Here is a 23586-nt window from a genome sequence, read left to right as displayed (position 1 = left end):
CATATTCAGTAATCAGTAACTTTTAACATTAAGGTATGTTTTTCTTTAATGCAAATGTTTGTTTCTATTTTCTGTAAAAGAGTACTTTTTAATATCTACAAATGATCGGGGTAGTTTTTCTCTATTCTATTTGCGTGTGTGTTGGGGGGGTTGAGTTAGAGGAGGGAAGAGATATGGGGTGGGAAGAGAAGGGAAGAAGGGATGGAGAGAAGAGGTTGTTATTACTTTATTTGTAATAAGTTCTTTTTAGGCTTTTATTTGATGTATAAGTTGATTGAATTTAATAACTGTATGTTTTGGCTTCAAATATTTATAATGACAGATGTACACTAGAAATAATTATTGGAGTTTACTGTTTTATTGACTACATTTAAAGCATTGAAAAACAATAATTGTTTTCCAATGGCGTTCAGGTTCTTTAAGTATACCTCGTGCCCAGTCACGAATAGAAGATACAGAATACTTTCTGCAATCTATTTCTCTGTTTGCACAAAGGACACAAAAATGAGTCCTTTTTTGGTTAATTGCTTAATTTTTGGTTGATTGGTTAATGCCAATAATGGTAGTAGCTTTACTTATATAGGTCCGTGACCAACAGTGATTGAACTAAGGCTCAAACTCATTTCATTTGAAGTACCATGTAAATATCATTTTAGTTTTTTCTCAATATTTTAAAATACTGGATAGTCTCAGAATGTATATTGTTAATGGATTTACTTTTAAAAATATATAAAGTAGTAAATGAGGGAAAAACGCCTCGAATTTGCAAGTATTTTAAAGCACTAGGTTAGGTGCTGGTGAGACTTTACATTCTTTGTGTATAAATTTATGATTGATTCAAAAAACATTTTTGAGCTTTTACTGTGTATTAAAAAAATGTCCTTTACAAGGCATTGGGGATATGTAGCCCCTGCTGTCAAAAAACTTAATGACATATGCGGGAGAAAGAAAGAAATCAGTGATTACAGCTTTCAGTGCTAGAGGCATGGCCAAGATGCAGTTGGGAGCACAGGCATGGGGCCTTTAATTCAGACCAGGACATCAGGGAAAGCTATGTAGAAGCAGGACTATTTGATTTGAGTTTTGAAGGGAGATTAAATAGATGGGGAGCATGGAAAGGTTTCTCCAGACAGAACTGATAATATGCACAAAGGCAGAGGTGTGAAAAAATCCTTTAAGATTTAGAGGGGTGGTCACATATGGCTGGAGAGAATGGTGTGGTGGAGTTGTAAGACTGGAAGCATTAATTGTAAGTGACATTAATAAGACACAGAAAAAAAGTTGACAAGTAAGTTAGGAAAACAATACATACTAGATCCTGCTTTTGATGATATAATTATATCCCTTTACATTTTAAGTAAGGATTGTGAGAAGTGAACAATAAAGGAATACAGTTAACTTATTTAACCTAGTATTTCTCAAACTTTGGGAGAATCCTGGCTAGCTGGTTGAATAGGCACTAGGCCACAAAGAGCTCTGCACATTAAGTTAAAGGGAGTTTGAATTTTATCTTGTGGGATAAAAAATTATGGGAAGTTGATGAAGATTTTAAACATAAGAATGACATACTCAGATTTGGTTTGTAGAAAAATTATGCTGGTGGCAGTGTGGAGGGTAGGCTGAGAGGGCGTTGGACGTAGAAGATATCATCAGTGTAGAACTAAGGCACAGTAATAGGAAGTGAGGGAAGTGAGCAAAGAAAGGCACTATCCAAAGATAATAAGAGGTAGGATTTACAGATCTTGGGGTAAGTCAAAGGAGAGCTGTGATTTTGAGTCTTCCAGTTTTAATAAGGCAAATGTATATCTTTTTCTTCCTTTTTTTTTTCAGAAGATCTTGTTGCTTACCGATATTTATGTGTATCTTGAAAAGGATCACACACTTTGGCTTAGTTAATGTAGCTGTTTTTAAAATGAAGAATTTGTTTACATTTCTATACTTGTCTATTCACATAACACTGTTTTGCTCTGAATTGATCAGCTTAACTTTAGATTTTGACTACTGACGTATAACGTTAGTTATTTAATTCCAGATAACCTGAGTAGAAGTCAGTGTTGCATGATTACTTGGCTTGACACATAATTTTGTGTTCTCTCTTGTTTTTCTTGGTTACGAATTTATTCAAAATTTAAATTAGTTACTTTAATTTAAAATTAAAATTTGTTTAATTTAAAAATGTCACTTATAATTAATGTATGTCACTTAAAATCATGTATGTGTATATTCTCATCTGGGAAAGAATTTATTATAAATATTTTTCTGCTTTCTTTTTTAAAGATTTCACCCATAATTCTTAATACTGTGTTGACAATCATGGCTGCATTGTCTCCAAAAACAAAAGAAGATGGATCCAAAGATACATCTAAGGAAATGGAAAATCTTTGGGGTATCAAATCGATTAATGATTATAACACTTGGTTTCTTGGTGTTGACACGGCAACAGAAATAACGGAAAGTTTCAAGGGCATTGAACATTCACTGATAGAGGAAAATTGTGGTGTTGTTGTAGAATCCATTCAAGTTACCTTAGAATGTGGCCTTGGACATCGAACTGTACCTTTGTTATTGGCAGAGTCTAAGTTTTCAGGAAATATTAAAAATTGGACTTCTCTAATGGATGCTGCTGCTGACGTGACACTACAGGTATGGCCACATCACTTAATACCTTCAGAGACAACTTCTTGAAAGTGCAATTTTGGAATTAAGATATACACTTTTCTTGTTTGTGCATGGCCACTATGAGTACATATGTGAATAGATAGTGTATTCTGACATTTAATTTGTCGATGTATTGTTTTTTGATAATTATTTTTTAAAGATTGATTTGCTAAATAATTTATGACAGTAGAGTAAGAGAGTAAAGGAAAATACACTCTATATATTGTTAGATGGGTTTTGAAAATGGCTAATGATATATAACATTAATTACTTAATAATTTCCCTATTGGTTACAGAAATATGTAATTAAAGCCAAAGGACTGTCTTATAATTTTGTGTGTATCTTTCCAGGTGCACTATTACAATGAGATCCATGCTGTCTGGGAGCCACTGATTGAGAGAGTGGAGGGGAAGAGACAATGGAATTTAAGGCTTGATGTAAGGAAATCTTAAAATATCTTTGGATAGAATGATACTATGCATATTCATTCATAGTTTTTATTTCAGTGATTCTTAAGATGTGGTCTAGGATCCTTGAAGCCCTTTTAAGGGCTCTGTCCATGAGGTCAGAACTCTTTTCATATATCATTTTCATTCTCATTCTGTCACGAGTGTATAGTGGAGTTTTCCAGAGACTACATGAATGTGATATTGCAACAGATTGAATGCAGAACAGAAACGAGAATTTATCTGTCTTCCCTTAAGGCAGGCAGTAAAGAGATATGTGTATGTTCCTCTTCTCACTGTATTTTTAAAATAGTTATTTTTGATTAAAAATGTTATTTATATTAGCATGTAATTTTTATTTTTAAATGAATTTTTAATTTTTTTCAGTTTTAATTGTTAATAGAGTACATATTGGTAGATAAAACATAAATGAAGCTCTTTAGTACTCAGTGATTTTTAAGGGTGAGACCAGAATATTTGAGAATTGTTAATGAACTCTTGTGTGTTATCTTTTTATGTTGTTTTTTGAGAACACCTCAGAAACCTAGATACTGAAGCACATTTTTCTTGATTAAAAGGAACTTGAGTCATATATTGTTAAGAAATTGTCGTAGCATACTTCTTTGGGGCAGCCTTACTAAGGAGTCAGGCACTGAAACTGACTCCACATATTCTTTTGTTAAAGATAAGTCACTTAACCTGTGTTCCAATTTCCTCTCAATAAAGAAGTAATATTTTTCTGACCTGCCTTTCTCTGGCATAGGGAGGCTAACAAAGAATGTTTTACAAGGCTTTTGAAATACTACTAGAACAGAAGGTGATGGAATCTGATGGCTAGTTAAGTGTTTATTATATTAATATTACTTATTTGAAGGTGTTATTGGTTTAAAAAATAGAAGGAGAGAAACATTTCCAGGCGGCACCTCTAATAAAGATCAATTTAGACTTCAGGGTCCTCTTAGATTGCTCGTCAACACATAATCACCAGTTGGGTGACACTGAATAAATAGCTATGCTCTGAGGAATGCGTAAGAGACAAATATTGTAGCTGGCTTTGAATAATTTCATGGCGTAATTCTAAACTTTTCCCCATGCTTGGACTATATCCCGAAAGAATGAATGCTGATCTCCATGAAATCAAAGTGAAGCATGGTATATTTTTGAAAATAAGACTTTTGCGAAGCATTACTATAAAGTGATCAGTTTAGGAGAACTGAACTCCAGCATTTTTATTTTATTATCAACTGGCTAATAATTTAAATTTGCTATGTTATTTTTCTTCATAGGTAAAGAAGAACCCAGTTCAGGATAAAAGTTTGCTGCCAGGAGATGATTTTATTCCTGAGCCACAAATGGCAATTCATATTTCTTCAGGAAATACAATGAATATAACAATATCCAAAAGTTGTCTTAATGTTTTCAACAATTTAGCAAAAGTATGTCTGAATCTTGCTTAGAATATTTCCAGTGGAATTTTAAAATGAAACATATAATTTTTTTGTCATCAAAATTAGTTTCCCAAAAATGTGTAATTATGGTATAGGTTTTGGAAAGAATGTATGTTTTTCAAAAATTTTACTGTGATGATATATTCCTTTTCAGGGTTTTTCAGAGGGCACTGCTTCTACTTTTGACTACTCTTTAAAGGACAGAGCTCCTTTTACGGTAAAAAATGCTGTAGGTGTTCCCATTAAGGTGAAGCCCAATTTTAATCTCAGAGTAATGGGCTTCCCTGAGAAAAGTGATATTTTTGATGTTGATGCTGGCCAGAATTTGGAACTGGAGTATGCCAGCATGGTACCTTCAAGTCAAGGGAACCTATCTATATTGAGCCGTCAAGAAAGCTCTTTCTTCACTCTGACCATTGGTAGGCTATATTTGTTTTCCTTAAGGGTATCTTAGCAGTTGTTGGTGTGGGCTTATTTTTGATAAAATGTGAAAAAACATTTTGCTGCAGATATCTGGAGATACAACATTTGAAACATATAATTGCTAACCTCTTGTTTCTTGTTTTCTAAACTTGAGAAAATTAAACTTTATTGATTTAAGAAAACTTTACAAAACTAGATTAGTTTTCTGCCCTTAAATAATGTATATATTATATAATATATATAAATATTATATATGTAATGTGTTTTTAAAAAGATAGGAGTTTAATGAGGAGAGAAAATAGCTATATTCAGAAGTCTTACAGTATTGACACTGTGACAAAGAAAAAGATTGTTGCTATATGATTGAGAGAATAAGAAATAAGTTGGATTTTGTTTTTATATTCAAAACCCCAAGCAAAATTGTTTTCAGCCAAAAATTTTATAGCAGTAACTGGTCTTCTTTTTAAGTGTATGTCTTAGAAAAGCAATTTGTGGTGATCATTTCTAGTGATGAGGAAAAATACTCGTCATTATTTTGAGGTACTAATAATTATTCTGTTATAGAGAAACATTGGCAAATTAATATTTGGAATTCTTTTCACTTATGCACTGCCTTAGTACCTCACGGATATACAGAAGTTGCAAATATCCCTGTGGCCAGACCTGGACGGCGATTGTATAATGTACGGAATCCCAATGCCAGTCATTCTGACTCTGTCTTGGTACAAATTGATGCAACTGAAGGGAATAAAGTAATTACCCTTCGCTCTCCTCTACAGGTAATACTTCAAAGTGAATTGTATCCCTTTCAGTGTATCAAGAAATATTAAATCATTTAGCTGAATATAGGAATACAGTAAAACTTCATTAGGTCAATTCTGATTATTCAGAAATAAATAGTAACAGAAATGGCTTCTGTTTACTGTCCAGCTTGCTCTGATAATATTTATTTTAAATGTCTGTAGTTTTGTTTACTTAAAGCTCATTTTTGTTTTCTATCTTTTAAGACAAATGTAAAATTAATAAAGCTTTTTTGGTATATTCCTTTAAATATTCAGAACCGAGGATTATTGTAATTGTAGTTAGGAAACATTCCATTCTCTTTGTATGTCACTTGGATTATATTTTTCAAGATATGTATGAAGGCATATTGGAATGATCTATCCCTCTGAAAAACATTTTAGCATCTTAATCTGTGTAAATATTTTTTCTACTTTTAAGGTTTTATCCAACATTTTTCTTTTTCTGTGTATTACTACAGGTTTCAGCATATGGTCAACAAAAGAACTTTTTTTTCCTACCTGTAACATCAGATACAAATGAAAAGGTTTCAAATTTTGGACATTGTTATCTTATAGCTTGTTATTTGCTCCAATGCATAACAGACTGATGTCAAGAAAAGAATTGTACTATTTTTCTCATGATTTTTTGCTATCCATTTCTGTTTAGTTGTTATACATGATGCATTGAGAAAAGATTGTCATGGAGAAAAAATGGCTTAAATCTTCAGAGAATAATACATATTTGAAAGATAATATAGACTAATACTAAACATAAGTTTATAATATATGGAGTATTTGAATATCTCAGTTTTCAACTGACACTTAAACATTAAATTTAATATATATAGCACTTAAATACCATAAAATTTTTCAATTGCCAATAAAAATATCTTCCAATACTGAGTATGAAATTTTTTACATCTAAAAGTATTTGTTTGTGGCTCTCATTTTTTCTTTCGAACTTACATATCTTTTAAAAAACTTGTATTTTTTTTTGTCCAACAGATCAAAAACCATTTCTCCATTGCATTTATCATCTATAAATTTGTTAAGAATGTTAAGCTATTGGAGCGCATTGGGATAGCCAGACCTGAAGAGGAGTTCCATGTTCCTTTAGATTCATATAGGTAGATACTTCTTAAATGTATTAAACTTTAAATGTATTGAGTTGGGGATTTATATTCTGGAAAATAACTTCATATTTTTATTAACTAAAGATCAGTAAAAGCCAGTTTTAAGACATAATTTAGTCTTCCATTGAGAAATACATTTATATTATCATTGAATTTATCAGGTGAAAATTCCTTACTGTATATTTGATGTCAGGATTTTTCTGAGTATTTTTATTAGATTGCCTTTGTATTTGAAATGAAAATTTTTTTAAGTTGTCTTGTTTACAGAGTTGTTTTTTGTTTGTTTGTTCTTTTCAGAAAGTTCCTCCGTAAGTTAGCTATGTGATTTTGGGTGAATTTCCTAACCTTTTTTTTTAGCCCTGGTTTCCTCATCTGTATATCTGTAAAAACAGGAATAATAGCACCTATCTTGTAGAGTTGTCAGGAAGATTTAATGAGATTCTTTTTTTTAAGTTCTGGATCAAAACTTTATTGTCACTGTTTCCTCTTTCTGCAGGTGTCAATTGTTTATCCAGCCAGCTGGAATCTTAGACCATCAGTACAAAGAATCTACCACTTACATTTCCTGGAAGGAAGAACTTCATAGGAGCAGGGAAGTCAGATGCATGTTGCAGTGCCCATCAGTAGAAGTCAGCTTCTTACCTCTCATAGTGAATACAGTTGCTCTGCCTGATGAATTAAGCTACATATGTACACATGGGGAAGACTGGGATGTAGCTTACATTATTCATCTTTATCCTTCTCTCACTTTGCGGAATCTTCTCCCATATTCCCTAAGATATTTACTTGAGGTATGTCTCTTGCATTTTGTTTGATTTTTGTTGTTGCACAGAGTAAATTCTGATTTTGTTTTATGGTATTTTTAAGTGAGGTCAGTGTTTTATGGTATTTTTAAGTGAGGTCAGTGTTTTATATAGCGTATGTGTAATGTGTAATGCCTTCATAATGTTAATGATAGCAAAAACTGGCATAACATTTACTATGTGCCAGGAACTGCTCTGTGTGCTTTACATGTATTAGCCTATTTACTCTTTATAATAACCTCCTGATGTAGGTACTATTATCAGGCCCATTTTACACATAAGAAAACTGAGTTGAAAATGGGTTAAGTGACTGGCTCAAGGTCCCATAGCTAGGAAGTGGTGGAGCTGGGATTTGAACCTAGGCAGTTTGGCTTTTTGATCCCTGCCTCTTTACTGTATCTTCCTTAAATTAAGAAGCATGATCGTCTGTTTATTAATTAAGTAAAATTCCATTAACTAAAAGATAGGAAAAAATGAGAAAATATTTCATCTTAAAGTTTTTATTTTAAAGTCAATATTATGATTGTTTCTTCAAGGTTCTATTGAAAATAAACCTTGGAAAATAAAAAAATAATTACTGTCTGTCTTAAGAAGTAATAAAGATTTTCTAGTAATGGTATATGATAAATATTTTAAAATTTCTGTATGGCAGTATATTTTAAAATATGAAAATCTGGAAAGTGTTTGGAACCTACATGTTTTTTTATCTGACAATGAGCCATTCCTGAGTTGTGGAGACAAAAATTAATTAAATGAATTAAATAGTATTTATATAAGAGTATTTTATAAGAATTAAATAGTATTTATGTAAGGAGATTTTTAGTAAGGAAACATGGTTTATATGTTATTATTCATTTTTGAAATAACGCCACCTTACTTAGATAACTCGTCAGAGTAACTTTTTACTCTGACTAGTAAATAAGAATAATTTTCTTATTCCATTCATATGGGAACCATTAGGCATGGTCTATAATTAGAGGATAAAACTGAAGGCCAGGCAGTTAAGTGGCTCATTTAATGACATAGCTCTAATGGACAACAGCCAGGCTTCCTGAATCTAGTCTTTGACTCTTAATATAGACCTGATTTTTTCACAAAACTGATGGCTATTAGCCTCCGAATGGCCAAAGTCAGTTTCTGCCTGTGGCTGTGGTGTAGTGTTTTCTTTTTAGTCCTTGGTGAGTACTGGACATTTGTAATATGTAAGCATGGTACTTCACAGAAGACTTAGCAGTTTACATGCATCTAGTAGGTTATTTAGCATTTGTGAAAAATAAGAATTTTGTTATTTCAGAGGTTTTAAAAAGTTACTCAGCAAATTTTTGTTTGTTTTTAGGGAACAGCAGAAACTCATGAGCTGGCAGAAGGCAGTACTGCTGATGTTCTGCATTCGAGAATCAGTGGTGAAATAATGGAATTAGTCCTGGTGAAATACCAGGGCAAAAACTGGAATGGACATTTCCGCATACGTGATACACTTCCAGAATTCTTTCCTGTGTGTTTTTCTTCTGATTCCACAGAAGTGACGACAGTCGACCTGTCAGTCCACGTCAGGAGAATTGGCAGCCGGATGGTGCTGTCTGTCTTTAGTCCCTATTGGTTAATCAACAAGACTACCCGGGTTCTCCAGTATCGTTCAGAAGATATTCATGTGAAACATCCAGCTGATTTCAGGGATATTATTTTATTTTCTTTCAAGAAGAAGAACATTTTTACTAAAAATAAGGTGTGGTTTTGTTCACATAATAAGTTAAAGCAGATAAATTCCTAATCTAGAAACTTGGGAGTCATTTGTCTTCCCTAAAACCATGCTAACCTATTTGCTAAATGCCATTGGTGTCAATTAGGTTCAAGGAGATTTAAGCATAATCAAGTGGGATGTTAGGAACTAATAGGTTTCCTGAGACTGAGTTGCCCTTTTCTCCAATGCCTATAGAGTTAACCTCTGTTGTTGAAGTAGTAGTAGTAGTAGTATAGTAGATAGAATAGCTTGAATTTACGTACTTTACCAGTGATGAAATGGCATTTCTAAAGATGTAACCATTGAATTTGGCATATATTAGTTGAGCCTTCCTATGTGTGAAGCACTCAGGCAGGCCTTTGGGAGAGAAACCTAATGCCTAAGCCTCATCCTTTATGCTCTGGTCCCTTCTTTCCTCTTCAGGCTCACATTTTGGTATCCCTCACCACACATTTCCCCAAGAACTCACCTCTAGGCTTTTGTATATGCTGCATCCTTTGCCTACAGTGCCTCTTCCCCTGTTTTTTTTTCTGTCTTCTTCATTGTTCCTGATTATCTGCTGTTCATCCTTTGGCATTCTGCTCAAGCGTGATATATATGAAGATTTTCTAACCATTTAAAATGGGCCTAGACATCCCATCCGTGTTCATACAGGAGTAGTGGTTCTCAAATTTCAGTGTACATTATTAGAATCACCTAAAGGTTTTTTTTTTTTTTTTTTTTTGAGACGGAGTTTTGGCCAGGCTCGGTGGCTTATGCCTGTAAATCCCAGCCAGCACTTTGGGAGGCTGAGGCTGGTGGATCACCTGAGGTCAGGAGTTCGAGACCAGCCTGGCCAACCTGGTGAAACCCCGTCTCTACTAAAAATACAAAAATTAGCTGCGCATGGTGGCAGATGCCTGTAATCCCAGCTACTCAGGTGGCTGAGGCAGGAGAATCACTTGAACCCGGGAGGCAGAGGTTGCAGTCAGCTGAGATTGCACCATTGCACTCCAGCCTGGGCGATAGAGTGAGACCCCATCTCAAAAAAAAGAAACATAATTTTGTTCTTGTTGCCCAGGCTGGAGTGCAATGGTGTGGTCTTGGCTCACTGCAACCTCTGCCTCCCGGGGTCAAGCGATTCTCCTGCCTCAACCTCCCAAGTAGCTAGGATTACAGGTGCCTGCCGCCACACCCTGCTAATTTTTGTATTTTTAGTAGAGATGGGATTTCACCATGTTGGCCAGTCTGGTCTCGAACTCCTGACCTTAGGTGATCTGCCAGCCTCGGCCTCTCAAAATGCTGGGATTACAGGCGTAAGCCACCACGCATGGCACCTGAAGGGTTTTAAACACTGATTGCTGGGTCCTGTCTGTAGAGTTTGATTCAGTAGGTCTGGGTATGGTTTGAGAATTTGCATTTCCAACAGGTGATGCTTTGGCAACTCCACTCTCTTTGAGTGTTGATTAACACATGGTATTGTAATTGCTTGTTTATGTGTCTGACTTCTAGTTGTCCTCATGTTTTTTACAAACTAATTGGGTGGGTGAAGGTGAAATTAATACAAGGGCACAATTTGATCTCTTCTATAAAACTTTATCTAAATCCCAGAACCAGAAGTAAACTGTTTATCCTTTCACCTCGATAGCATTTTTTGCCTCTTGTATGGTTCTTATCCCATTGAGTCTTGTATCATAATTTTTCGTATGTATTTCCTAATCTCTCTGTCTAGTTGGAAGCTCATCGAAGACAGGAACTGTGTCCTGCTCTCTTCCATTCTGCCTATCACAATGTCTTTAGTGTCTGCTGAACAATGTTGAAGACATAAATTCTCTTTATGCTAAGACTTTAAAAATTTGTTAGCTCTATATCATAAGTCTATCACTGGAAAACATCGTTTTGCATTATAATTCTTTTTAAAAACGATACATAATCTCATTGGTATCTAGATTTACTATACTCATTGCATAGGTGAATGAGAAAGTCAGAACTTTCTCATTCAGACTTTCTCAGAAAGTTTTTGTTTTATCGTTCCCTAGAGTTTTTTGTAGTTCTGTTACCTGTTTGCAATATGGCTTTGATTATATATTTCTGTGTCCCATGGTACTAAAGAAATTTCTAGTAGTCCAGCAACTTTCTCTCAAATAAAATTATTATAGTGTTTTAGATTTCTTATATGACGATATGTGCTCTCTGGTATAGGTACAATTAAAAATTTCAACTAGTGCCTGGTCCAGTAGTTTCTCATTGGATACAGTGGGAAGTTATGGGTGTGTGAAGTGTCCTGCCAACAATATGGAGTACCTGGTAAGATTCTGCTTCCTTATTTACCTTTGATTCCATTCACCTTTGCTACAGTTCAACAAACAAGTTGGAATAAACATACGTGTGCATGTGTCTTTATAGCAGCATGATTTATAGTCCTTTGGGTATATACCCAGTAATGGGATGGCTGGGTCAAATGGTATTTCTAGTTCTAGATCCCTGAGGAATCGCCACACTGACTTCCACAATGGTTGAACTAGTTTACAGTCCCACCAACAGTGTAAAAGTGTTCCTATTTCTCCACATCCTCTCCAGCACCTGTTGTTTCCTGACTTTTTAATGATTGCCATTCTAACTGGTGTGAGATGGTATCTCATTGTGGTTTTGATTTGCATTTCTCTGATGGCCAGTGATGGTGAGCATTTTTTCATGCGTACTATCGCAAGGACAAAAAACCAAACACCGCATGTTCTCACTCATAGGTAGGAATTGAACAATGAGAACACATGGACACAGGAAGGGGAACATCACACTCTGGGGACTGTTGTGGGGTGGGGGGAGGGGGGAGGGATAGTATTAGGAGATATACCTAATGCTAAATGACCAGTTAATGGGTGCAGCACACCAGCATGGTACATGTATACATATGTAACTAACCTGCACATTGTGCACATGTACCGTAAAACTTAAAGTATAATAAAAAAAAAAAAAACAAGTTGGCTCCTAAAGTGTACCGAAATTTGAATTTAAAGTGATAATGTGGAGGGCTGTTATCACTACAAATTTTTATGGTCACTGATATCAGAGCAAAACCTGAATTTGTCTAAGTTTAGGACAGTGAGTTTAATCCATCCAGTTGAGCAACTTGGTAAATATTCACAGTATGCTAGAATCCTTATTCTGTACCACCCCTTGCCAGACATTTCTTAAATCTTAAATTTGACTAGTATGAAAATTTGAATAATCTGATGCCAATTAACCTATTTTATTACTACTTCAAAATTTTTATTTTACTAATAGCAGATAACAAAGCCTGTACACTAATTATAAAGCAATTTATGTTTGGAATTTTAAAAAGTAAAGAATGCTAGACATATTAAATCTGTCATTGTAAGTCATTAGTTAAATTACTAATTGATATTTCTTGAATTGTTTCTGATGGAACCAAACTAAGGAACTACAATTTTTTTTCTCAGAAGATAATCTTTTGCAGAATGTAACTTATAGTTGCTTTATTTAAGAATTATTATTTTAAAATATTGTAAGAAGTTTGTGTGTGAATGAGGGGATGTGTGTATATTTCAAAGACATTGAATAAACTGGAAAATAAGCTTTTTTCCTTTCCACAGGTTGGTGTTAGCATCAAAATGAGCAGTTTCAACCTTTCACGAATAGTTACCCTGACTCCCTTTTGTACCATTGCAAACAAGTCATCATTAGAACTAGAAGTTGGCGAGATTGCATCTGATGGCTCAATGCCAACTAATAAATGGAACTATATTGCTTCTTCAGAGGTAGCATTTGTCTTTGTTACAACTGATTCCTAAAATATACAAATAAATATTGACATCTAAATAAGAATTGTAGACACCTCTTTTTCAGACTATCATATTTATGTGTTGAAATATGACAGCCAGCTTTGGAAGATTTTGTTCTTACTATATTTTTTAAAAAAGGAGAAAAGTTTTGATAATACACTGGCCCAGTCTAGATCATTAATAGTCTTTTTTCTAATTCTTCCTATATGTGTAGAACGTAGCTATGTATTGTAAAAAGTACATAGAGATTATGTACTGTATGGTGTCTCCATAGTCAAGATAATGTCTCTATATTCAAGAAGCTATTATCTTAAAAGAGTCATAAAAGTCTGCATGTGGAGAGATAGCACATCCTAAGTTATAGGTGGTTATAGAATTTCTGAATAGGTGAGCTGGAAATTTCTTTGAAAATTAGCTAAAATTCTGCCCTCTCACTTTACTGAAAAGGAAACTGAGTTTCAGACTTTTCCAAGATTGATAAAGTCATTGGTAGTTGAAATCATGGTGTTATAGATCAAAAGATAAAAGTTTCACAGAAGAGGTGGGATTTGAACTAAGCTCTTCATGCTCAGTAAGATTCGAGGAGGTGAAGCAAATGGGGGAATGTGTGCCAGAAGAGGACAGGTGCAAAGATAAGCACTGGTGCTTGATCTTGACTGAATTTTCAACCAAACCAGCTGACTCTCAGGATAGTTGAAGGTCACTTTCTACTGTAAAGATTCTAAAGTTACTTAAAAAATATTTGGCAAAAGACTCAAAAGGAAGGATTCCAATTACAATATAAATAAAGTTAGAGCCCTAAGAGCTGGTCTGTTTAAGGCACTTAGAATGATCTCCGTAAACTCAGCAACAAATAAGTGCTTATTTTTTTTAATCTTTGTGTGGGTTTGATTATAGTAGTATTTTTTATTCAGAAATAGAATTTACCTAGTATTCTATAACAGAAGGACATTTTGTATTAGGAATGAAATCTTCAGTTTTATAAATAAAACTGAGGCTCAAAGAAGTAAGTATATGGTCCGATATCAAACAACTGGGAGGATGGTGTCAGAACTTCCAGCAAGGTCTGTGGTGTTCTCTCCTCTGCCTTCAATTGTCTTTCTGGTTTATCTATGATTAAGATACTCTGTGAAAGAATTCATCATGTATTAATGAATTAAAATGGGTATACACAAAAGCAAATGATATCTTAATTTTTAAATATAATTTTTCAATAATTAAAATGAATTTTATAATTCTTAATCAACAGGCTCTTCAGTTTCTCATATTGCAATTATACCATAAATACATATAGACTAATATATCTGTATTCTCCTGATGTGATTTCTTTGGTTTCATGGTCATTATATTGTCAGTAATCTTACTATGAGATGTGGAGGACATATTTTTAGAAACTTCATAATAATTTAATCAAGATCAGAATCAGAATTGAAAATTTAATTAGGTAATGTCTTATTTATTATATAACGGTATTGTCTTAAGACTGATAATAACTTCTATATTTTTAGTGCCTTCCATTTTGGCCAGAAAATTTGTCAGGCAAACTTTGTGTGAGAGTGGTGGGCTGTGAAGGATCTTCCAAACCATTCTTTTATAACCGACAGGATAATGGCACTTTATTGAGCTTAGAAGATCTGGTAAGTTTTCATATTTTATTTTATTTTTATTTTTATTTATTTAATTTTTTATTATACTTTAAGTTCTAGGTTACATGTGCACAATGTGCAGGTTTGTTACATATGTATACATGTGCCATGTTGGTGTGCTGCACCCATTAACTCGTCATTTACATTAGGTATATCTCTTAATGCTATCCCTCCCCCCTCCCCCCACCCCACAACCGGCCCCGGTGTGTGATGTTCCCCTTCCTGTGTCCAAGTGTTCTCATTGTTCAATTCCCACCTATGAGTGAGAACATGCAGTGTTTGGTTTTTTGTCCTTGCCATAGTTTGCTGAGAATGATGGTTTCCAGCGGCACTATTCACTATAGCAAAGACTTGGAACCAACCCAAATGTCCAACAATGATAGACTGGATTAAGAAAATGTGGCACATATACACCATGGAATACTATGCAGCCATAAAAATGATGAGTTCATGTCCTTTGTGGGGACATAGATGAAGTTTTCATATTTTAAAATAAAATGTCTTTGATTTTTAAAATTTGCTTTGAGATATTTCAGTAAACCATGCTATCAAAATTTACTAGTTATTATTTGAAGGTGCTGCTATATCAATATGTAATGCCAATATATATTTATAACAGATCAGAGCCAGTTTGCTTTTTAGTAAGAACTTAAGAAAACAGGCCGGGTGCAGAGGCTCACGCCTGTAATCCCAGCACTTTGGGAGGCCGAGGTGGGTGGATCACGAGGTCAGGAGTTCGAGACCAGCCTGGCCAATATGGTGAAACCCCATCTCTATTAAAAAGTACAAAATTAGCTGGGCATGGTGGCACATGCCTGTAATCCCAGCTATTCGGAAGGCTGGGGCAGGAGAATTGGTTGAACCTGGGAAACGGAGGTTGCAGTAACCCGAGATGGCGCCACTGTACTCCAGCCTGGGTGACAGCAAGACTTTTGGTCTCGAAAAAAACCAAAGCTTTTGTGTTTTACGTAATATTGAAATTCCATATGTAAGTGTAGATTAAACCAGTACATCAAACATACTTTTTTTTTTCTACAATAGAATGGGGGTATCTTGGTGGATGTAAACACTGCCGAACATTCAACTGTCATAACTTTTTCTGATTACCATGAGGGATCTGCACCTGCCTTGATAATGAACCATACACCATGGGACATCCTCACATACAAACAGAGGTATGAGAAAAAAGGGTTAATGGGAAATACTTTTATTGGTTCATAGTAGCTAATGGGAAACACTTTGGTTTCATATTCAAAATGTTTTTAGATTTTAGAAAGGTGATATGGAACACATGGTGTTTATGTCTAATACCCTTACATGTTTTGAGATAACACTCTGTAAACACATTAATATTTCTTCAGCAAAACTGATGAATATTCACATCAAATGGGATAAATAGAAATTATTAATAGTTTCGTATCAATTCAGGTCAGGTTTTGCCACCAAATGAGTTTTGATACCAGATTTCCAGAAAAATCTTTGGGGTTTTAGAGCTTTTTAAATTTCAAAATGGCAGATAAGGGAGTGAACCTGTTTAAGTATTCCCTTTCCTGGTAATCTGGTAACGCTCAGTGAACCTCTTCCTATAAATCTGTATTTAGTTTTTTTGAGTAGGGATAGTAGAAGGTTAAATGAGAAGACGATGAGTAGATAGTGGTGTTGAATGTATATCATTGGCTGATAGGAATTTCATTGTTCTTGCCTTTGCTGTCATTTGTTTTGGATGATGTCATTATTTAATGGTAGAGAATTTAAGCCCTTAAAATATCGAATAATTTTATTTATAAAATTATATTTATATTAACATATGTATATATGTGTATCTATTCATGCATATATACACACATATAAATGTATGTATATATGTAAATTTGTTAAAGATTTCCCTAGTCTTAATTCTAATGGAGTGAATCCAGTGAGAAACTTAAAAGTAGAGATTAGGATTAAAACCTAGTTGGATTACTTTTTTTCTCCCAGTTCTCTGGAATATTTTTTACATTAAATGGACAAATACTTCTTAAATTGTAATAATCAATTTTAAAATCTCCTGGGAGTCTTGTTAAGTTGCAGATTTTGACTCAGTAGGTTTTGGATGGGACCCAGGACTTTGCCTTTCCTGCAAGACCCCAGGTAATACTTATTCTGCCTGTTTACAGACCACACTTTGTGTAGTAACAGTGTGAACATAATTTTTTTGTTGCTGTGACCCATAATATATCTTAAGTATTGTATTTGTTAAAAAGCTTAGCTGGTCACAGTAATGCATACCTATAGTCACAGCTACTTGAGAGGCTTGGGTAGGAGCATCTCATGAGCCCAGGAGTTTGAGGCTGTAGTGCCTGTGAATATGGTCTTGCCTGTGAATGAACACTGCATTCCAGCCTGGGAAACAGGGAGACCCTGTCTCTAAAAAATATGTTTAAATTTAAGCACTGAATAGAAGTTCTTCTGCTACTAAACATATTTACTCTTCACAGCCATTTCCACAGGTGGACTCTGATCTGGCAATCTGTTTACCTAATGAATTCCATTGATATGATTCTACTTGGATCAATTCCGAGTGCATTGAAGCTTCAGAAAGGGCAATATTCTGTTTCCCCGAGCTTAAAAACCATGAGTTTATTAGATATTTTAGGGTACTTGTTTTTAGGTAGAGTTGTGTTTTATTAACCACAGCAATTTTGTAGGACTTTTGTGCTAATCCCTTCCTCAGTAAACTACAGGTTTGGGTTTCTTATCTCCAAGATATTCTGATTTTCTCTCTGTTCATTGTGTTTTAGTGGGTCACCAGAAGAAATGGTCTTGCTGCCAAGACAGGCTCGACTTTTTGCCTGGGCAGATCCTACTGGTACCAGAAAACTTACATGGACATATGCAGCAAATGTTGGGGAACATGATCTGTTAAAGGTATCATTTGATGTGAATGAGTGCTATATGAGTTACCTGATAGTGAAGGAAGTAGAGAAGCTATCTTCACTGACTCCTTGTCCTAACTGAACTAAAAGTGAATTGGAAGTATTTCCAGAATAAGTAGCTTTTGGACTTTAGATGGCAAATACTGTAGTTCAAACCAGTATATTACCTTAGATCTATCAAAGTAATTTATTTACAATTTAAAACATAGACCTGCTTTATCTTGCCTATGTAAAGCACCTTTTTAATTAATTTACCTATTTTAAAAGGAAGGAATTGTAAGACTAAGTTAAAAACAACTTTATTTTGAACATACCTATGCCACTTTTGGCTATGAGTTTTTAAAGCTTGTTTTCCTAAGCACAGCTATGTATTTTGTTAATTAATGAAGTCTGATAGTATGCAAATTATCGCATATAAGAAATTTAGTGAAATATTTATCGAAACAATATTTAGGTAGCTGAGTTGATTAAATATATTATTTTTTAGACTCAGCCTCTGAAAGGGCCCAAAGAATTCATATACCAGCCTCCCATCTGATATAGGAATTGCTCCTGCATTAGTAATATATCATCCAGTTTCTGTATGAATAAAATCCATGATGAAAGAGTTTAAATAGTGTCATTGTCCATTGTTCACTTGTCCAATAATGCCAGCTGTTAAAAGGCTTTCTTGACTTTTGCTTTAAAATGGTAATTGGCCAGTAGTTACTGAATTATCCTCATTTCTTCTCTCCTCACATTTGATACTACTTAGCAACTGTAGCTCCCAGTAAGTAGCATATAGATACTAGAGAAAAGGTAGCAATGACATTCTGGAGGAGGATATAAAGGTCTGTGTATAGAAGGAGATCTGGGAAGAATTCTGTTCACAGCATGGTCAGGGATTTCAGTTTTTAATGTTTCTCTTCTATTTGGTGTTAGAGAATGAGGCAGTAGGAAGAGAGGGTGATTCCACCTCAGTCAGCAGATAGTCTGCCACGTATTGAAAATTGAGCTATAAGCAAGGAAATCATTCATGTCTTTGTCCACTCAGTTGATCAAAGAAGGGAGTTCTGCTTAGGCCCAAGTGGACATGACAGGGGAGTTCAAAGAAAATCATACATTGTTGGCAAACACTAGGTTTACACAGATCTTTCCTCATTTAAGATAAACAGAAAAATCCCCAACATGGGCTTTATGAAAAAAATACTTCATTAGAAAAAGGTAGCATTATCCTGTTGATTCAGAAGGTAGTTATACCTCTGAAAAATTTTTTACTACAGGACCAGAAGAAGCATTTCGAAAAGTATGCCTGGCATCCTCAACTAAGTTATAAAGACATGACAACTATGAAATAAGAGAAAGCAAGGTGAAATAAAAGATAAAGACAGCAAAATAAAGTGTAAGGGGAGAGGGGAAACTGTATTCTGTGCATACTATATATTTATATCCCATTTAATCCTAAATTTTATTAGAGAAATGACAAACATTATATCTTTTTAAAAAAGCTATCAATTAGTAGAACTCAAATCAGTGAGAAAGGAGTTTCAAAACGAGAAAATGAAAATAAGTAAAACTTTGCTGTTATAGTAAAAGAAAGAAACCTAAGAAAGTATATAATAAATGACAGATACATTTTATTGAGGACATATCATATATTAATGCTTTTTATATATTATCACTAATTCTTATTATAGGAATTTTGAACTGCTAGTTGGAATTCAAAATCAGATCTGTCTGACTTCAAAGTCTGTGAACTTTTTCTGCTAGACCATGCTTCCCATCAGTTATGTCAGTAAATGAAAATGGTTTAAATTCTATTAAAAGATAAAAACATTCAGATTAAATTAAAAAATAAGATTTAACTGTAAGTTTTTTACAAGACTTCTGTTTCAGCCAAGCTAACAGAAAATTATAACCATGAAGATAGATGGTAAAGATTTAACAAGCAAATGGAAGCAAAAAGAAAGTAAAGATGTTGATTTTAATTTCTTTTTTTATAAAAATTCATACATAATAGTTGTACATTTTGGGGGGTACCTGTGATATTTTGATACATACATAAAATGTGCAATAATCAAATTGGAGTAATTGGCGTATCTATCACCTGAAACATTTCTCTTTATCTTGGGAACATTCCAAATCTTCTCTTCTATAGCTATTCTGAGCTATAGAATACATTATTGTTAACTATAGTAACCCTACTGTACTAGCTAACACAACAAGATCTTACTCCTTCTGACTATATTTTTGTACCCATTAACCAACTTCTCTTGTTCCCTCCCATCCCCTTCTCATCCTTTGGTAACCAACATCAACTCTCTATAAAATAAAATACACTTTTTTTTTTTTAGCTCCCACATATGAGTGAGAATATGTGCTATTTGTCTTTCTGTACCTGACTGACTTCACTTAACATAATGACCTCCAGTCCTATCCATATTGCTGCAAATGACAGGATTTCAGTCATTTTTATTACTGAATAATATTCCATTCTGTATATATAGCACATTTTCTTTATCCATTCATCTATTGATGGACATTTAGGTTGGTTCCATATCTTAGCTATTGTGAATAGTGTTGCAATAAATATGGGACTGCAGATATCCCTTCAATATTCTGATTTCCTTTCATTGGGATATATACCAAGCAGTGGAATTGCGGATTATGGTTCTGTTTTTAGTTTTTTGAGGAAACTCCATACTGTTTTCCATGTAGCTCTACTATACATTCCCATCAACACTGTACAAGTGTTTCCCTTTCTCCACTTCCATGCCAGCATCTCTTTTTTTTTTTTTTTTTTTTAGTTAAAGCCTCTAACTGGGGTGAGATAATCTCATTGTGGTTTTGACTTGCATTTCCCTGGTGTTTAGTGATGTTGAACATTTCTTTATATACATGTTTGCCATTGTATGTCTTCTTTTGAGATATGCCTCTTCAGATCATTTGCCCGTTTTTAAATCAGATTTTTCTTTTTAAGGAATTCAAAACACTCCTCCAAGCTTGTGGAGTGTTTTGAGTTCCTTATATTTTCTGTTTATTAATCTCTTATTAGACAGATAGTTTGCAAATAATTTCTCTCTTTCGGTATGTTGTCTGTACTTTGTTGATTGTTTCCTTTGCCATGCAGCCTTTTAGCTTAATGTAATCCTATATGTTTGTTTTCACTTGTGTTGATTGTGCTTTGAGGTCTTACCCAAAAAGTCTTCGCCTAGACCAATGTCCTAAAGCATTTCCCCAGTGTTTTCTTTAAATAGTTCTGTGGTGTCAGGTCCTAGATTTAAGTCTTTAATCTATTTCGGTTTCATTTTTGCATATGGCAAGAGGTAGGGTCTAGTTTAATTCTCCTGCATCATATGGTTATCCAGTTTTCCCAGCACCATTTGTTGAAGACACTGTCTTTTTCCAGTATATTCTCTTGCCGCCTTTGTTGAAGATGAGTTGGCTGTAAATGCATGGATTTATTTCCGGGTTCTCTATTTTGTTCCATTGGTCTGTTTTTATGCCACTGCCACGATGTTTTGGTTACTATAACTTTGATATATTTTGAAGTCAGTTAGTGTGATGTGTTCAGCTTTATTCTTTTTGCTCAGGATTACTTTGGCTATTCAGGTTCCGTATGAATTTTAGGTTTTCTCTGTTTATGTGGAGAATATCATTGGTATTTTGATAGAGATTGCACTGGTCTTGTAGATCGCTTTGGGTAGTAGAGACATTTTAACAATATTAAATTCTTATAAACCATGAATAAGGGATTTTTGGTGTCCTATTTCATTTTTTTCATTAGTGTTTCATAGCTTTATACATTTTGGTCAAATCTTTTTCCTAGGTATTTTATATATTTTTTGTAGCTTTTGTAAATGGTATTGCTTTCTTGATTTCTTTTTTAGTTTGTTTGTTGTTGGCATAAAGCTATGCAATTGATTTTTTTTTTGGAGACAGGGTCTCGCTCTGTCACCTGGGCTGGAGTGCAGTGGTGTGATCATGGTTCACTCCAGCCTCAACCTCCCAGACTCAAGTAATTCTCCCTTCAGTCTCTCGAATATCAGGGACTACAGTTGTGTACCACCAAGCCCAGCGTTTTTGTTTTTATTCTGTAGAGACGGAGTTTCGCCATGTTGCCCAGGCTGGTCTCAAATTCCTGAGGTCAAGCGATTCACCTGCCTTGGCCTCTGAAAGTGCTAGGATTGCAGGCATGAGCCACTGTGCCCAGCCATTTGATTTTAATATATTGATTTTGCGTCCTGCAACTTTACCAAATTTATCCGTTTTAATAGGTTTTTTCTTTTTTTTAATGTGTGTGGAGTCTTTAGGTTTTTCTAAATGTAATATGTTGTTTGTGAACAAGGATAATTTGACTTTTTTTTTTTTTTTCAAATTTGGATGCCCTTTTTTTCTTTCTCTTGCCTGAGGGCTTTGACTAGGACTTCACTATGTGAAATAAAAATGGTGAAAGTGGGCATATTTGTCTTGTTCTAGATCTTAGAGGAAAGGCTTTCAAATTTTCCCTCTTCAGTATGATGTTAGCTGTGGGTTTGTTATATATAGCCTTTATCATTTTGAGATATGTTCCTTCTGTACCTAGTTTGTTGAGAGCTTTTTTCATAAAGCAATATCAAATTTTGTCAAACGCTTTTTTAGCATCTGTTGAAATGATCACGTGGTTTTTGTCCTTGATTCTGTTAATGTCATGTGTCATGTTAATTTGCTTATGTTGAACCATCCTTGCATCCCTAGGATGAATCTCACTTGATCATAGTGATGGATCTTTTTAATGTGTTATTGCATTCAGTTTGCTGGTATTTCGTTGAGGATTGTAGTTGTTGTTGTATCTTTGTCTGGTTTTAGTAATAGGTTAATGCTGGTCTTTGTAAAATGAGTTTAGAAGTATTCCCCGCTCTGCAGTTTTTTTTTGAAGAGTTTGAGTAGAATGGTTATTAGTTCATTTTTTAAGTGTTTGGTAGAATTCAGCAGTGAAGCCATCAGGTCCTTGGCTTTTCTTTGAGGGAAGACTTTTTATTATTGCTTTGATCTTGTTGCTTGTTATTGGTCTGCTCAGGCTTTGTGTTTCTTTTAAAATAATTTTAAAAAATTGACACAATTGTACATACTTATATTGTGCTATATCTGTAATATATACTGATTAGATCAGGGTAGTTAACATATTCATATCTCAAATATTTATCATTTCTTTGTGTTAGGAACATTCAATATCCTTTTTCTAGCTATATGAAACTATATAATAATATTGTTAACTGTAGTCATCCTATAATGCTATAGAACACTAGAACTGATTCCTCCTATCTTGCTGTAATTTTGTATCTCCTTTAAGAAATCTTTCCCTATCCCCCCTTCTTCCTATCCTTCCCAGCCTCTAGTATCTGCTGTTCTAATTTTTACTTCTATGAGAACAACTGTTTTTTAGCTACCACATATGAGTGAGAATGTGCAGTGTTTAACTTTCTGTTCCTGGCTTATTTCACTTAACATGATGTCTTCCAATTAGGTTTTTTGTTTCTTCAGGGTTCGTTATTAGTAGACTGTATGTGTTCAGAAATTTATCTCTGTCTTCTCTGTTTTCCAGTCTGTTGGCAGATAGTTGTTCAAAATAGTCTCTAGTGATCCTTTTATATTTCCTTGGTATCAATTGTTATGTCTCCTTATTCATGTTTGATTTTATTGATTTGAGGTCTTCTCTTTTGTTGTAGTCTAGCTAAAAGTTTGTCCATTTTATGTTTTCAAAAAACCTTTTGTTTCATTGATCTTTTGTATTTTTTGTCTCAATTTTATTTATTTCTGCTCTGATCTTTATTATTTTTTCCTTCTACT

At 34.2% G+C, this 23586-nt stretch overlaps 1 protein-coding gene across 18 annotated transcripts in view; it reads left to right on the top strand.

The window, feature by feature from the left end:
- Nucleotides 1–23586, top strand: part of VPS13C (vacuolar protein sorting 13 homolog C) — a 202616-nt gene that overhangs the window by 136163 nt on the left and 42867 nt on the right. For 12 of the 18 annotated variants that reach the window (XR_010151392.1, XR_010151393.1, XM_054666973.2 and 9 more), the window contains 14 exons: nucleotides 2278–2643; nucleotides 3010–3096; nucleotides 4392–4541; nucleotides 4708–4972; nucleotides 5595–5755; nucleotides 6238–6303; nucleotides 6764–6885; nucleotides 7388–7682; nucleotides 9031–9420; nucleotides 11617–11721; nucleotides 13029–13193; nucleotides 14726–14854; nucleotides 15905–16038; nucleotides 17644–17770. Coding sequence is in view for 15 of the 18 variants with exons in the window: in XM_054666973.2 (XP_054522948.1) it covers nucleotides 2278–2643; nucleotides 3010–3096; nucleotides 4392–4541; nucleotides 4708–4972; nucleotides 5595–5755; nucleotides 6238–6303; nucleotides 6764–6885; nucleotides 7388–7682; nucleotides 9031–9420; nucleotides 11617–11721; nucleotides 13029–13193; nucleotides 14726–14854; nucleotides 15905–16038; nucleotides 17644–17770 (2562 nt within the window). In the remaining 3 variants the exon portion in view is untranslated. The remainder of the gene's footprint in view (nucleotides 1–2277; nucleotides 2644–3009; nucleotides 3097–4391; nucleotides 4542–4707; nucleotides 4973–5594; nucleotides 5756–6237; nucleotides 6304–6763; nucleotides 6886–7387; nucleotides 7683–9030; nucleotides 9421–11616; nucleotides 11722–13028; nucleotides 13194–14725; nucleotides 14855–15904; nucleotides 16039–17643; nucleotides 17771–23586) is intronic. The other 6 variants (XR_010151394.1, XM_003314697.6, XM_510458.7 and 3 more) reach the window with 1 other exon arrangement.

Source organism: Pan troglodytes, chromosome 16, assembly GCF_028858775.2.
Source record: "Pan troglodytes isolate AG18354 chromosome 16, NHGRI_mPanTro3-v2.0_pri, whole genome shotgun sequence".
Taxonomy (NCBI): Eukaryota; Metazoa; Chordata; class Mammalia; order Primates; family Hominidae; genus Pan; species Pan troglodytes.
Note: the sequence above shows the minus strand (reverse complement) of the source record. Positions and strands in the feature narration are given on the sequence as shown.